At 46.6% G+C, this 16,862-nt stretch overlaps 1 protein-coding gene across 12 annotated transcripts in view; it reads right to left on the bottom strand.

Moving 5' to 3' along the window:
- The window catches only part of LOC106571792 (serine/threonine-protein kinase WNK2), a 139,965-nt gene that overhangs the window by 8,688 nt on the left and 114,415 nt on the right, over positions 1–16,862 (bottom strand). For all 12 annotated transcript variants that reach the window (XM_014145239.2, XM_014145245.2, XM_014145246.2 and 9 more), the window contains 10 exons: positions 7,096–7,258; positions 6,882–6,998; positions 4,411–4,581; positions 4,074–4,125; positions 3,378–3,476; positions 2,210–3,012; positions 1,747–1,798; positions 1,550–1,614; positions 678–1,309; positions 174–394 (listed from right to left, as the gene is read on the bottom strand). In XM_014145239.2, the coding sequence (XP_014000714.1) occupies positions 174–394; positions 678–1,309; positions 1,550–1,614; positions 1,747–1,798; positions 2,210–3,012; positions 3,378–3,476; positions 4,074–4,125; positions 4,411–4,581; positions 6,882–6,998; positions 7,096–7,258 (2,375 nt within the window). The remainder of the gene's footprint in view (positions 1–173; positions 395–677; positions 1,310–1,549; positions 1,615–1,746; positions 1,799–2,209; positions 3,013–3,377; positions 3,477–4,073; positions 4,126–4,410; positions 4,582–6,881; positions 6,999–7,095; positions 7,259–16,862) is intronic.

Below are 16,862 nucleotides of genomic sequence, written 5' to 3'. Positions count from 1 at the left end.
TTCCTCACTCAATTCCCCTTTCTCAGGACTGCTCACAAACACCTTTCTCTCTTCCATTCCCTCCCCCTCTCTCACAGAGACATGTCACTCTTTTCCTCCTCACCCCACCTTTCACTCTGTCCACCACACACCCCTCTACCCTCTTCTCACCACTCTGACACATTTCCTCTCACCGGTGGTGGTGATATTCAGGTTGTTTTTCAGCTGCTGCACCATGGGGTTGAGCAGCTTGCCTGCCTTCAGCTTGTGTTTGCTGACCTTGCGTCTGCGGCCACTAGGGGGAGCAGCGTGCAACAGGCCTACACCAGGCGGCACGGCTTTCCCCAGCTCTTTATACAGACGCTCTATCTCACTCCTCTGGAACGCCTGCAGCTCAGAGATCTCCTTCATGTGTCTGAGGAGAAAAAAAGAGAGAGATTGAGAAAGGGAAAATCTGCATACTACAATGTATTCTATTTCTCTCTTTAACTGGGACAGGAACTGTCATTTATATTGTCTCGTACAATTGTAAAAGTTCACTAACTAGCAGTTAAACCACTCTGCAGTGTATGGGCTACAAACCTATCCAGGGCTATGAAGGTTACAATGGTTGATAGTTTGCTATATATCAATGGGTTGACTTTGACCCTTTGTGAGTGTGTATGACTATGAATGCATATGTGTGTGTGTGCACATACTTCTCCCTCAGCCTCTGCAGCTCCTTCCTCATGTCCGCATCCTCAAACTCAGAGTCATTGTCACTGCTGACGTATGATACATGGCCGGGTCCAGGCGGCGAGATGGCATGGCCATTCGCTACCACGGATTGCCGGCTCGGCGAATCAGAGCTTTGCACACTGCTGCGGCCAGTGCGGCGCAGGAAGGCCACCGCCCTCTTCATGAGGTCACTTCCGCTGTGTTCCGGGAGGGCATGAGCCGGAGGCTTGTGGTAGGCAAGGGGAGGGGCTAAACTACTGGTGTCCTCCTCCCCCGAGTCAGAGTCGAAGTGAAAGGAGTGGTTGGTGGCAGCGTCAGCAGTGTGGGCACGTGGGAGCAGCCTGGGGGTGGCGTTGGGGCTAGAGGCGGTGGTGTCCTGGTACAAGTCTGGGGGGGCTGAGTAGCGGTTACTACAGGGGGGTTTGGGGGCGTTTTCCGCACCCTCTTCAGTGGTCATCACTGAGAACCTACCCACGACCATACACCCCTGGTCTCGTGGGCCGCCCCCCTCGGCTGCGGCGCGAGAGCCCCCCGAACCACTAGAGGGAGCCGGGGAGCTGCAACTTCTGCCCTTCTCTAAACGACGGATGACGTCCGGAGGAGTGGGGATGATCTGGAGAAGGACATAGTGATCAAATAGAATCCGAATAAACTCCAAAAAAACTAGGGAGTAAAACTGAATAATTCTCAATTAACTGATTTAATTGTTTAATAGATCTAAATCTTGAGGACAAACGGTTACATAAAATGTGTTTAATTTAATCACAGTCAAATGTAGTTTATTCAAGAGAGTTTGTCGTATTTCAGAATGTTTGTCTTTGTTTAAGTGAGAGGGATTAAAGTAGATGGTTACCTGAAAGCGGCTCTTGGAGCCATAGGAACTGGAACTGCCCACAAAGTCTCTCCTGTTCAACAATCCTTAACAAATTACAATTCAAGGTCAACATTTAAAAAGTGGGAATCTCTTTGGGGGTTTATCCTAAATAGTACAAATGAATACTCCACAATACATAATAAAGCATATAAAATTGTGTTTGTGATGTAATTTACCTGCAGTGTCACTCAGTGTACCCAAACTATCAGTACGCTCAGGAATCTGAGGCTGAAAACGAGAAATAAATATTGAAAGAAAAAAAACTACAACATTAAATTCAGTCAAATGGTACATCAGTGTTACAGGTTGTGAATCAGTCTAGCCATTATCCTTCTATGACGCCTGCTTTGTCTAAACATATCGGCGCCCACACACACACACCACTCAACCCGCATCAGAGATCAAACTGCCAGGGGTGCAGAGTATAATGGACTATCTGGCCAGCAGCCCTGACCTCTACTTCCTCTGCTAAATGCAGTATCAGTCACACTAAAGGCCAGTGATTACATTCAATGGCTGAATCAATATTACAGCAAGGATTCACACAAACACACACCCCTCCATCAGATAAAACGCTGCTGCTGCCCCAATCCAAATATCTGGCGGACACAGAGACACAGACACACAGTGCATCCTTACCAGGACCTCTCCCTTCCTGGGGAGCCCCCCCCCAGAGGTGGTCTGGCAGTCAGAGACAGGGGGAGAGCTGACCCCCTCTGTGTTGGAGCCCTGGAGGTCTGAGGCGGTGCTGGAGGGAGCAGATTGGGCGTACTCCTGGTACAGCAGGTTCCTCAGCTTCTCATCCAGAGTCTTGATGGTACGGTCCACAAACTCCACCCTGGGTGGGCCCTCTCCATCAGACTCCCCCAGGCCGCAACCACCTCCACTCCCAGACCCCCCAGGTCCATCCTGCTGCTGGGAAGCCTGGTGGGCGGGACTCTGGGGCTGTGATGGTGTTGTGGCTCCACCTCCTCCACCCACCATGCTTGGCATGGCATAGGGCTGCTGCAGGACCACTGGCTGGTGGGAGGCCAGCGGAGGGGGCGGGTCTCCTGACAGGCTGGTCTCCTGATTGGGTAGACATGAGGAAGTGCCACTCACCCCTTTATGTCCCACCCCATTCACATCCAGGGACACAGGTGGGACGATGGGGCAGCATGGGATGTCTGTTACCATGGAGATGCAGGGTTCGCTGCCTGAAAGAGAGTCGTGGCGGCCCATGGAAGCAGTCGTAGCACTGGTGGTGGAGGGTTTGGTTCCAGAGGCCTGGGGCTGCTGAACTCTGGCCTTGCCCACGTTGGTGTCCTGAGACTGGGCAGAGCTTTGAGGTGCAGAGGGGCCTGGAGTAGGGGATGTGGTGGTCAGGGCAAGAACAGGAGTTGGGGCAGACACTGGCGGAGTAGTACTGCAACTGGACCTAGACAATGATGTGACAGGAGTCTCTGTAGGGGAGAGAGGTGAGAAGAGAAGGAGTTAAAGAGAGATTAAATAAAAGAGTGGAGTCAAGGAGATGGATGTCCTGTTGGTGTGTGATGGTATTGCATCATCACTTGTCTTCCCCAATCAGAGCTCTGTCAGTTGGAGTGCAAAGCCTACCTTTCACCACAGCCACTGCAGCACTTGCATTACATAACTGACCCTTACGCACACATACAACACACACATTAGCTCAGACACACAGACACTCATACACAGCTTTATTCACCCACTCTGCTGTGTGTGTGATCATACTCGTACATACGTGCGTGTGTGTGTACGTACGTTTGATTGTGTGTACGTGTGTGTATGGATGGGTGTGTGTGCGCACCCTTGGTTGTAGAGGTGTCTGATGAAGTCCTCTCTCTGTCTGGCGTGGGCGTCTCGGCCACGGGGCAGATGATGAACCAGCGCTTTCCAGTGTGGAGGACTGCCAAGGACACAGACAAAGAAACACACTCATAGATACAGATCTAGTAGCAACAGTAAGATAGCTCTATAGAGAAAGACATATGCACTCAAATGCAGATGATCTACAGATAGAGATGCTCACAAATTCATATCAACTATCAAATTATGTTTAGAGGAAGAGAATGGGGGATAGAGAGATTGATTGGAGGAGACGCAAAAGATAGGACTGAGGGACGATAGGACAGAGATGTAAAAGGAAAGAGCAATTGAGAGCTAGAGAGAGATATAACCCAGTCATCCTCTAATCCTCCTCTCCATCACTCCTGACCACAATAACCTCCCAGAGCATACAAATCTACTGAGGCAGGAAATTTGCTGTGTCTGAGGTTCACCAGAGTCACAGAGAGGCTGTAATGTACTATGTAATGTATCTGTAGTGGGTTGGAGATAAGATAGTATATTAGGGGTCCTGCAAGACCATTTGTTACAACTTATCTGTTACATGCATCATTAAAACTCATTTGAAGACCATGATTAGTTAATTTTCTGTATCGATGTTACAGCTGGGCTAGAGCAAAAGCCTTCACCTTCACGCCAGGAGGTAGCGAAGCCCTACCGTTCTGCTGGTACACAAGTTGTGGTGAATTAGGTGTAGCCGTCTTTGAACCCTAAAAAGGGAGAGAATCGTTATAAATGGCTGGCACTCAAGAGTATAACTTGGAGACAATGAAGCTTGAAAGGGTTCTCTCAACAATGTCACTGTGTTGGCCCCGGCTGACAAATTAGGTTAGCCAAAAGTGTCCCATCAGCAACAACGTTTCTATCTTGGCAGTGGTTTGTTGGCTGCCCTGTTCACTAAGTAATCTTGAGTGTTGGACGATGCATCTGAGACTGGCCACCTGCACCTCTCCCCCATAACTCTGTTACTTCAAAATCCCTTCATCCCCCCTCACCTCTCCCCCCAGTATGACTGCTCCGTGGCTCTGCTGGGGACTGCCCACGTGGTCAGAGATCCTTTCCCCCTCCGTGTCCTCACTCAGCATGTCCTCAGCCTTGTCCACAATATCCTTTAACTGCTCTATAAACATCTCCTTCTCCAGGAGCAGGATGAAGTCATTCTCCACCTAAAAGACAAAAATAGACAACATCCATCAATGTCAAATCCCCTGAAAAATGTATAATAAAACAGTCCCGTCTGGACTGTCCTTCGGTAAAAATTGGGCTAGGCCTTGGCGCAGCAGTCTAAGGCACTGCATCGCAGTGCTAGAGGCGTCACTACAGACCCTGGTTCGTTCCCGAGCTGTATCACAACTGCCCGTGATCGGGAGTCCCAAAGGGCTGCGCACAATTGGTCCAGCGGGTTAGGGAAGGGATTGTCTGGGGGGCTTTACTTGGCTCATTGCGTTCTAGCGACTCCTTGTGGCGGGCCGGGCGCCTGTAGGCTGACCTCGTTTGTCAGGTGAACGCTGGCTTCCGGGGTAAGCGGGCGGGCGTTAAGAAGCGCGGTTTGGCTGGTCATCTGTCGTAGGACGCATGACTCGACCTTCGCCTCCCGAGCCTGTTGGGGAGTTGCAGCGATGAGACAAGATCGAAATTGGGGAGAAAAAAGGGGGTAAAATATATAATAAATAAAACTGGGCTATGTGAAAGTATGTGAAAGTGTTTGAAACCTGCCTATCCAAAGCACGGCAAGAGGCACCAGTTTTGGAAAGATATTTAGATTTTGGGGGAATGAAACAAAAAATGTGTAATCCACGTACAAAAAAGCATACCGGTCCAAAATGAACAGGGCTGGGGTTTGTATTGAGAGAGGGGAGAGTTTTTGCTGCAGTGCAGTGAAGAACAGCATTACACAGAGTTTCAGTACCCTGGAACATCAAAGAGCATCTCCCTCACTTAGAGCTAGCAGGCATAGAGAGCACACACACCGAATTTAGGAGGCAGGTGGAAAGGGGTAACAGAGGTTTTCTGGGGTGTTTGTTGCTAAGTGGGCATCTGTGTAGGTGTTTAGATTGTGACAGATATTCAAGATTTCCAAAGTTTGTGTGGGGGGGTTCCGTTGGTTGTGGAGGTTTTCACAAGTCTTTGGAGGTGTGTGAAGAGAAGAAAAACGTCCCCCACCCCTCCCATTAGTGGCATGGAAACTGCAGCTTGCTTCTGTGCTAGAGTAGGGTCTACAGTCGTGGCCAAAAGTTTTGAGAATGACACAAATATTCATTTTCAAAGTTTGCTGCCTCAGTTTGTATGATGGCAATTTGCTGTCAACCATGTTTACCTGCAAGGAAATGCGTGCTGTCATCATTGCTTTGCACAAAAAGGGCTTCACAGGCAAGGATATTGCTGCCAGTAAGATTGCACCTAAATCAACCATTTATCGGATCATCAAGAACTTCAAGGAGAGCGGTTCAATTGTTGTGAAGAAGGCTTCAGGGCGCCCAAGAAAGTCCAGCAAGCGCCAGGACCGTCTCCTAAAGTTGATTCAGCAGCGGGATCGGGGCACCACCAGTACAGAGTTTGCTCAGGAATGGCAGCAGGCAGTGAGGCGAAGACTTTTGGAGGATGGCCTGGTGTCAAAAAAGGGCAGCAAAGAAGCCACTACTCTCCAGGAAAAACATCAAGGACAGACTGATATTCTGAAAAAGGTACAGGGATTGGACTGCTGAGGACTGGGGTAAAGCCATTTTCTCTGATGAATCCCCTTTCCGATTGTTTGCGGCATCTGGAAAAAAGCTTGTCCGGAGAAGCCAAGGTGAGCCCTACCATCAGTCCTGTGTCATGCCAACAGTAAAGCATCCTGAGACCATTCATGTGTGGGGTTGCTTCTCAGCCAAGGGAGTGGGCTCACTCACAATTTTGCCTAAGAACACAGCCATGAATAAAGAGAGCAACTTCTCCCAACCATCCAGGAACAGTTTGGTGACGAACAATGCCTTTTCCAGCATGATGGAGCACCTTGCCATAAGGAAAAAGTGATAACTAAGTGGCTCGGGGAACAAAACATTGATATTTTGGGTCCATGGCCAGGAAACCCAGACCTTAATCCCATTGAGAACTTGTGGTCAATTCTCAAGAGGCGGGTGGACAAACAAAAACCCAGAAATTCTGACAAACTCCAAGCATTGATTATGCAAGAATGGGCTGCCATCAGTCAGGATGTGGCCCAGAAGTTAATTGACAGCATGCCAGGGCAGATTGCAGAGGTCTTGAAAAAGAAGGGTCAACACTGCAAATATTGACTCTGCATCAGCTTCATGTAATTGTCAATAAAAGCCTTTGACACTTATGAAATGCTTGTAATTCTACTTCAGTATTCCATAGTAACATCTGACATAAATATCTAAAGACACTGAAGCAGCAAACTTTGTGAAAATTAATATTTGTGTCCTTCTCAAAACTTTTGGCCACGACTGTACTCTAACCATACCATGTAAGTGGCTATCTCCTCAGGTGCGTCTCCGTCCAGGTCGAACTTGAAGGTAACCATCTTGTGGTTGTGTGTCTCCAGCTGACACTCCACCATCTTATCCCCTGTATAATACACCTGTCCAGGGAGAAACCAGAGAGGAACAGGTGTCAGAGACATGAATGTGTGCCGATTGATCTACTAACACTACTATAAATGGATGTGCGGTACTCACATTGAGCATGCTGAGTTTGGGCTTGTTGATCTTGTCCTGGCGTGAGCGGGTGCGCGTGGAGCGGCGGTGGTGTTTCCGGACCTTCCCCTCGCCCTTCCCTGATCCATGCGTCCCCTCGTTACCATCGCTCATCTCCTTCCCTGAGGTGGCGTCGGAGTTCACACTGGTTCATGAAAGATGAAAAAAATGTAAACGAGACATACTATACAGTCCAACTATACAGTCCAACTCACTTTCTGAACTTTCGAGTTGTGTAGTCCACTTGTGTAGCTAGCAGGACTGTCTTTGTGTTGGCTAACCAACGTTTAATTACTTCTGCGTTATGAAAGGAACTAGACACGGACACGAATGATCCATTGTTAGTTTGTTGTAACCAAGTATTGGTGCTAACTGTGTTATTGGATGCTAGCATGCTAGTTAGCTACGGCGTCATAGGACACGGTGCACTGGGTGGGTTTCACGGAAGAATACTGTACCAAGTTATCTAGCTGAATAAACTAATTTTGAGCCTATTCCTGGAAAAACTGAACCACTGTAGTTTACATCAATTATAATTTCTAAAGTGGAAGTTGGAAAAGTTATATTTGAGTGTTTCAGTGAATGGTTAGGAGGGAGGCCCTGCTCTCTCGCTTCCCCAGTTGTTTAGTTAATTTTCATTCCAATCTCCTTTGCATTAGCGTAGCCTCTCCTGTAGCCTGTCAACTATGTGTCTGTCTATCCCTGTTCTCTCCTCTCTGCACAGGCCACACAAACGCTTCACACCGCATGGCCGCTGCCACTCTAACCTGGTGGTCCCAGTGCGCACGACCCACGTGGAATTCCAGGTCTCCGGCAGCCTCTGGAACTGCCGGTCTGCGGCCAACAAGGCAGAGTTCATCTCAGCCTATGCTACCCTCCAGTCCCTCGACTTCTTGGCGCTGACGGAAACATGGATTACCACAGAAAACACTGCTACTCCTACTGCTCTCTCCTCATCTGACCACGTGTTCTCGCATACCCCGAGAGCATCTGGTCAGCGGGGTGGTGGCACTGGAATCCTCATCTCTCCCAAGTGGACATTCTCTCTTTCTCTCCTGACCCATCTGTCTATCTCCTCCTTTGAATTCCATGCTGTCACAGTCACTAGCCCATTCAAGCTTAACATCCTTATCATTTATCGCCCTCCAGGTTCCCTTGGAGAGTTCATCAATGAGCTTGACGCCTTGATAAGTTCCTTTCCTGAGGATGGCTCACCCCTCACAATTCTGGGTGACTTTAACCTCCCTACGTCTACCTTTGACTCATTTCTCTCTGCCTCCTTCTTTCCACTCCTCTCCTCTTTTGACCTCACCCTCTCATCGTCCCCCCCTACTCACAAGGCAGGCAATACGCTTGACCTCATCTTTACTAGATGCTGTTATCTACTAATCTCACTGCAACTCCCCTCCAAGTCTCTGACCACTACCTTGTATCCTTTTCCCTCTCGCTCTCCTCCAACGCTACTCATTCTGCCCCTACTCAGATGGTACTGCGCCGTCGCAACCTTCGCTCTCTCTCTCTCTCCTGCTACTCTCTCCTCTTCCATCCTATCATCTCTTCCCTCTGCTCAATCCTTCTCCAACCAATCTCCTGATTCTGCCTCCTCATCCCTCCTCTCCTCCCTTTCTGCATCCTTTGACTCTCTATGTCCCCTATCCTCCCGGCCGGCTCGGTCCTCCCCTCCTGCTCCGTGGCTTGACGACTCATTGCGAGCTCACAGAACAGGGCTCCGGGCAGCCGAGCGGAAATGGAGGAAAACTAGCCTCCCTGCGGACCTGGCATCTTTTCACTCCCTCCTCTCCACATTTTCTTCCTCTGTTTCTGCTGCTAAAGCCACTTTCTACCACTCTAAATTCCAAGCATCTGCCTCTAACCCTAGGAAGCTCTTTGCCACCTTCTCCTCCCTCCTGAATCCTCCTCCCCCCGCCCCCCCTCCCTCTCTGCGGATGACTTTGTCAACCATTTTGAAAAGAAGGTTGACGACATCCGATCCTCGTTTGTTAAGTCAAACGACACCGCTGGTCCTGCTCACATTGCCCTACCCTATGCTTTGACCTCTTTCTCCCCTCTCTCTCCAGATGAAATCTTGCGACTTGTGACGGCCGGCCGCCCAACAACCTGCCCGCTTGACCCTATCCCCTCCTCTCTTCTCCAGACCATTTCCGGAGACCTTCTCCCTTACCTCACCTCGCTCATCAACTCATCCTTGACCGCTGGCTATGTCCCTTCTGTCTTCAAGAGAGCGAGAGTTGCACCCCTTCTCAAAAAACCTACACTCGATCCCTCCGATGTCAACTACAGACCAGTATCCCTTCTTTCTTTTCTCTCCAAAACTCTTGAGCGTGCCGTCCTTGGTCAGCTCTCTTGCTATCTCTCTCAGAATGACCTTCTTGATCCAAATCAGTCAGGTTTCAAGACTGGTCATTCAACTGAGACTGCTCTTCTCTGTGTCACGGAGGCTCTCCGCACTGCTAAAGCTAACTCTCTCTCCTCTGCTCTCATCCTTCTAGACCTATCTGCTGCCTTTGATACTGTGAACCATCAGATCCTCCTCTCCACCCTCTCCCAGTTGGGCATCTCCGGCGCGGCTCACTCTTGGATTGCGTCCTACCTGACAGGTCGCTCCTACCAGGTTGCGTGGTGAGAATCCGTCTCCGCACCACGTGCTCTCACCACTGGTGTCCCCCAGGGCTCTGTTCTAGGCCCTCTCCTATTCTCGCTATACACCAAGTCACTTGGCTCTGTCATATCCTCACATGGTCTCTCCTATCATTGCTACGCAGACGACACACAATTAATCTTCTCCTTTCCCCCTTCTGATAACCAGGTGGCGAATCACATCTCTGCATGTCTGGCAGACATATCAGTGTGGATAACGGATCACCACCTCAAGCTGAACCTCGGCAAGACGGAGCTGCTCTTCCTCCCGGGGAAGGACTGCCCGTTCCATGATCTCGCCATCACGGTTGACAACTCCATTGTGTCCTCCTCCCAGAGTGCTAAGAGCCTTGGCGTGACCCTGGACAACACCCTGTCGTTCTCCGCTAACATCAAGGCGGTGACCCGATCCTGTAGGTTCATGCTCTACAACATTCGCAGAGTACAACCCTGCCTCACACAGGAAGCGGCGCAGGTCCTAATCCAGGCACTTGTCATCTCCCGTCTGGATTACTGCAACTCGCTGTTGGCGGGGCTCCCTGCCTGTGCCATTAAACCCCTACAACTCATCCAGAACGCCGCAGCCCGTCTGGTGTTCAACCTTCCCAAGTTCTCTCATGTCAACCCGCTCCTCCGCACACTCCACTGGCTTCCAGTTGAAGCTCACATCTGCTACAAGACCATGGTGCTAGCCTACGGAGCTGTGAGGGGAACGGCTCCTCCGTACCTTCAGGCTCTGATCAGTCCCTACACCCAAAGAAGGGCACTGCGTTCATCCACCTCTGGCCTGCTGGCCTCCCTACCTCTGCGGAAGCACAGTTCCCGCTCAGCCCAGTGAAAACTGTTCGCTGCTCTGGCACCCCAATGGTGGAACAAGCTCCCTCACGACGCCAGGACAGCGGAGTCAATCACCACCTTCCGGAGACACCTGAAACCCCACCTCTTTAAGGAATACCTGGGATAGGATTAAGTAATCCTTCTAACCCTCCCCCCCCTTCCCTCCCCCCCCCCCCCCCAAAATATATACTATTGTAAAGTGGTTGTTCCACTGGATATCATAAGGTGAATGCACCAATTTGTAAGTCGCTCTGGATAAGAGCGTCTGCTAAATGACGTAAATGTAAATGTAAATTATAAATGCAATGGCTTGAGATAGTCCTGAATGCCTGAACATGGTAAACTGAAATGCACTTGAAAAGTGTATGCACTTCTCGGATGCTCAATTATCAGGGTTGGCTGATATTGACAACAGTATGTGCATATCAAAATAAAAGCTTAACAAGGTGGTTGATCAAGGTCAAGATAAATGTAGGCCCGCACACACTCATAGGAAATGGTTTATCCTAACATGATACAAGGGTCTTGTTACAACCCATATCGTTCTAACACTTATATTAGGTTGAAGAAACAGTATCCAGATTTGGTAGGTTAAGTAGCCAAATTGGTAGGCCTACAGTATATCCTAAACTAGAGAATGACCCATAAATCGGCCTAGCTGATATATCGGGCCAATATTGGCTTTTTCTAGTCTATCGGCCCTTCTCTATGGGTTTTGCCGATAGTCCCGCTACATAGCTGCTATGCCAGCCGCCACTCACCGCCTGAGCCACGAGCACTGCACAATGCTGAGGAATGTCTAGCTGGGAAAATCAGAAGCAGCAAGCTAGCAAATTCTCCAACAGAAAGGTGCAGTATTGAGAAATGGATTAATTGACACAGCGACCAAAATTGAACTCCTGTTGAAAATATTTGCTTAGCTAATTCACCAATAATAAGGCTTGTGCCAATGTGCCCAGACATGCATGCAATAAGAAAGCTAGCTAAACAGATATCTATGTGACCTGTTAGCAAAGATTACAATAACTAATCCTTTTATCTGTGGTGTTAACTAGCTAGCTATATTAGCTACTATGCTAGCTAGCAGGCTAGATAAACATGGTGCTAAGATATCAGATACGAGCGAATAGCAAACATAGCTAGCTATCAATTTGAACATGCACCCTCCAGGGTAGAGTCCTGCACAGGTCAGTGTTTTTAAGCCGCACCCGCCCAGTGCCTACCACATCAATTCCGAGCCCCACCCGATACTGGACAACAGGGCAGATTATTCTCCGCAACCCGACCCACCCGCATAGAATTGTTCTGAGAGCCGAATTGTGCGCCGCCAAATAAAATTAATTGATTTGTTTTTATGACTCCAGAATAGTATAGGCTATTCCCCTTTCTTCCATGAATGAATTTCTCTATGTCTATTCAACATTTAGATAAAAAGAAACCATGCCATGAATTAAGAATGATATCTTCTTATTTTCACAACGTAGCACACTGACAACTGAAATCGCTTTGAAAAAGAGCCTTCTAACCTAATGTTGTAACAAGAGCCCACGAGTGAAGTCATGCCCCTTCCCGGCCAAGATTTACAGTTTGCCATTGACAAAGGCCCCTCAGTTGGGATGGAGGAAAAATGGCTTGTGCGGTATATCATATATCCCGTAGCTATTTCCAAATACCCGGTATGGTTTTTCAATACCGTTGAAACTATTTCTTCACATTTTTTCAAAAACAAAATATATTTGTAGCTACTTTAAGTAAATAGCTGCAGTCAATTTATGCAATACGTTAGGCGATAAAGCAGATTGCGTGCTTAGTTTCACCTGTCACATTATTTTACATTATGAAGCCAGTGGTGGAAAAAGTACCCAATTGTCATAAATACCTTAATAGAAAGTTACGCAAGTAAAAGTGAAAGTCACCCAGTAAAATACTACTTGAGTAAAAGTGTAGAAGTATTTGGTTCTAAATATACTTAAATATCAAAAGTAAAAAATAATGTAAAATTCCTTATTATAAGCAAAGCAGACAGCACCATTTTCTTGTTTTGAAAATGCATTGGTAGCCAGGGGCACACTCAGACATCATTTATAAACAATGCATTTGTGTTTAGTGAGTCCACTAGTCCAGAGGCAGTAGGGATGACCACGTGTTCCCTTGATAAGTGCATGAATTGGACCATTTTCCTGTCCTGCTAAGCATTCAAAAAGTACTTTTGGGTGTCAAGGAAAATGTATGGAATAAAAGTACATTATTTTCTTTAGGAATGTAGTGAAGTAAAAGTAGTCGAAAATATAAATAGTAAAGTACAGATACCCCCCAAAACTTCTTCTTTACTTAAGTACTTTACACCAGTGTATGAAGCTTACCATAGTTTGCTAAAACAGTTGAGCCAGTTACATGTTTGTTTGTAAATGGGCACAACGGGAGAAAGCAGGAGCAGGTGAGTCCAGCTGTGTATTGACAGGGGTCGCGATTTTATTGAAAGTCAACAGTTTTTTCTGCTTCAATTGAGTGATCAGGGACGTGCACTATAGTTTTCCTTCACAGAAAATACATTAGTGCAACACATTCGGCAGAAAATAACTTAATTTTTCATCATATGACAGAAGTGATGCACTATTTGGCTGGCAGCCACACAAGTGAATTAGCTTACAATGAAAAAGCAAGGTATTTTTTTGCAAAAACGATGCATGGACATCATATTTCTAATATTTACCATAAAAATTATGTAGCCAGCTTTGCTTAAAGTTAATCTTGCATTTCACTGGAGAAAAGTAGGCTGGCTACATCAAGAAAAGTACCGGATAAAAGTAGCTATTCATCAGTCAGAGCGCTGTCTGCTGATAGAATGCCCTTTAGTGAATTCTCAACCGAATGGAGAAGTCTCACTGAAGAACAAAATTAGTCTGATGCCGAGCAGAAATTACAATACTAAGCATTTTAGATCTGCGTTTATAAACAAGATATTTCTTATGGGTTTGATTATATTTTCCAGCGTGAAAAACAAACAATTCTGCGTTAACACAAAACCTAAATTTAACTTGCTAGTTATCCAAATAAGTGGTTGAATTAATAAGGTGACAGGGCATTGTATTGTGTTAGCTTTCTGCGACGCAGGTCTTAATCCAAGCACTTGTCCTCTCCCGTCTGGACTACTTCAACTCGCTGTTGGCTGGACTCCCCGCTTGTGTTATCAAACCCCTGCAACTTATCCAGAAAGCTGCGGCCGCCTGGTTTTCAACCTTTCCAAGTTCTCTCATCTCACCCTGCTCCTCCACACACGTCACTGGCTTCCAGTCGAAGCTCGCATCCACTACAAGACCATGGTACACACCTATTGAACAGCAAGAGGAACTGCCCCCCCCTACCTTCAGGCTATAATAAACCCTACACCTCAGCCCGAGCACTCTGTTCTGCCACCTCAGGTCTCCTGGCCCTACGGGAGGGCAGCTCCCGCTCAGCCCAGTCTCTTCTCTGTCCAGGCACCCCAATGGTGGAACAAGCTTCCCCCTGAAGCTAGGACAGCAGAGTCCCTGCCCATCTTCCGAAAACATCTGAAACCCTACCTCTTCAAACAGTATCTTAAATAATCCTCCTCCTAACCTCGACCCCCACTCCCCTTCCAGTTCAGACTCTACTGATAGCTAATGTACTTTGTACTTTACTAACTTTATTGTCCCCTGGGGGAAATTTTGTTGCAGTGTCATGTACACGTTTAAAGTGGTGTTTTAAATACAAAACAAATTGACAATACAACTTTCAGAACAGTTACATACCACTAAAAAGAGACTGGCCATACTGGGTCGATAGGAACATTAGCCCGAGCTATTTAGGAGGGATATCACACATGGCACAAATTATTATCTAGTTCTGTTTTACCTGCACCCAGAGGGGAGTAGTTCAAAGTCTGGGTACAATGGGTGGGGCTTGGATCTAAAATTATTTTGTGAGCCTTGAAGGGTCCTGACCTTAAAGATCTCATTCAAACCTGTCTGTTTGACTCAAAGTACCTTGCTTGCAGTGGTGATAATCATTCTCAGCATATTTTTCTGGCTGACAGTGGCATTACCATACCAACAAACAATACAACAAGTTAAAATACACTCAATGAAAGATTTATAAAACAGAGTCAGTATAGTATGCCTGTGATGTGGTTGTCCCACCTAGTTGTCTTAAGGTGAATGCACAAACCACATCTCTCTGCATAAGATCATCTGCTAAATTAATAAAATGAGAAGTCAAAGCCCTTTGGATGAGTAATCTGTACAGCTGCCACTGCTATCTTTAATTTCCTTGCGTTTCTTTCTCCTCTCTGTTCTTGGCCAGTCTGCTCCTCCCCCATCTTCCCCGAGCAGAGCAGGCAGGCCTGTTGCCCTAGCAACTCTAGACTCCACACAGACACAGCGAGTACACATGCTCCTCCAGAGCCAGTACTATTCTTCCTTCAGACAAGAATGCATCAAAACTTTGTTCATTTGCACAATGTCTCTCATTCACATTTTCTTGTAAATGCACAAACTCACCAAAAATGACATTCGGTAACTCCAAAAGTATTGGGACAGTGACACATATTTTGTTGTTTTGGCTCTGTACTCCAGCACAATGACTGAGGTTAAACTACAAACTGTGAGCTTTAATTTGAGGGTTGTTTTCATCCATATCGGGTGAACTGTTTAGAAATCACATCACTTTTTTTACATAGTTCCCCCCATTTTAGGGGACCAAAAGTATTGGGACAAATTCACTTATATGTGTATTTCAAAATTGAAAAGGCAATCACACATCTGCGCAATCTTTTTGCAGGTGCATGGTAACAGTTGAACAAGATGAATTAAAAAGGAAACCGCACACTGCTCTTGATAGTATCACTGATCTTTAATAAGCTTTATGTATCGGCCTCACGGCCTTCGTCAGAGCTTTTGTGAGTTTAAAAAAAATGACCACCTTTATGTAGACCAAGCCCCACCCACATCCGTTCCACGCATCAAAAGGGGTTGAGGCGAAGGAAAAACAAATAAGTGCTACCAAATATAACAATATACATTTCATAAATATTTGAATAAAGTGTGTACATAAGACGTATTAAACACATATGTAAAACCACAATGAGGACATAAACCTACCGAGCAAGTTTTCATTAATCATTGGGTACATCGTACGAAAAGCAGAGTAATCTTAAATAGGAGCATAATTCATGTTCAAATTCACAACATAACATACATAGGAATTTCATCATTAAGACCTTTAGGAAATCATGTCTGGAAGGTGAAAATCCCAAAACATTCTCTTTTACTCAGAGTATTATTAATATCACCTCCCCTGTCTGATATCTTAACTTTCTCTATGCCACAAAATCTAAAAAGGTAGAAATGTCATGCTTCAGGTCATTAAAATGAAAACATAATTTAGAAGAGTTTTCCTGTATGTGGGTGGCAGAAATATTCACACTTCATCATTTTGTTGCACTGTGCGCATCCTCTGCATTTATAGCTACCATTCGGAAGAGGGCGTAAAAGAGCCTGGCTGATTTTCTTTTGTGGCTGGCAGTTGGCATGAACCAATTTATCGCGTAAATTGCGACCTCTCCTATACACAATATGTGGTGGATTTTTTAATTCAGCCGGCAAAGCTGGGTCCAATGATAAAATATGCCAGTGTTTCTTGACCGCATCTCCCACTTTTCGCGAGTTCAAAGTATATGTGGTTGTGAACATTACGGAGTGTTCTTTAGCGGTTCTTTTTTGTAGCAGTTCATCTCGTTTTTTTTCCCAATGCCAAATTAAGAGCTTCATCCACACATTGTGGCGAATAGCCTCTTCTGACAGGCTGACCACACCGCTCGCGTCGTGTGCGCGAGCATTGCAAAATACAGTTAGAAATCTGTTATTCAATTATGCACCCACACTGCTAGAGCGTCTGCGTTACCAAGGGCTAAAATAGAAATCCGTTCTATTTCTGACGCAGATCGCGCTGCAAGTCATGCCTCTCCCATCTCCTCATTGGTTTATAAAAGCAGGTACCCACGTGCCATCTCCTCATTGGTTGGGTGACTGAAAGATGAACAAGGTCAGCGGCGGTAATGCACCTAATTTATGAAAGTTGCCAATCGCAATATAAAGTCAAGAGAAGAAAAGGCCTGGAAGGAGGAGAGATGACTAGAAACGATTCGGTTGACCGTTTTCTGTGTGAATTAATTGTCTGAGTAGAGGACCTTGTGCATTTCAGGTAAAATAACTCAATGTTTATATCCCAGGACA

The sequence above is a fragment of the Salmo salar genome, chromosome ssa15 (assembly GCF_905237065.1).
Source record: "Salmo salar chromosome ssa15, Ssal_v3.1, whole genome shotgun sequence".
Taxonomy (NCBI): Eukaryota; Metazoa; Chordata; class Actinopteri; order Salmoniformes; family Salmonidae; genus Salmo; species Salmo salar.
Note: the sequence above shows the minus strand (reverse complement) of the source record. Positions and strands in the feature narration are given on the sequence as shown.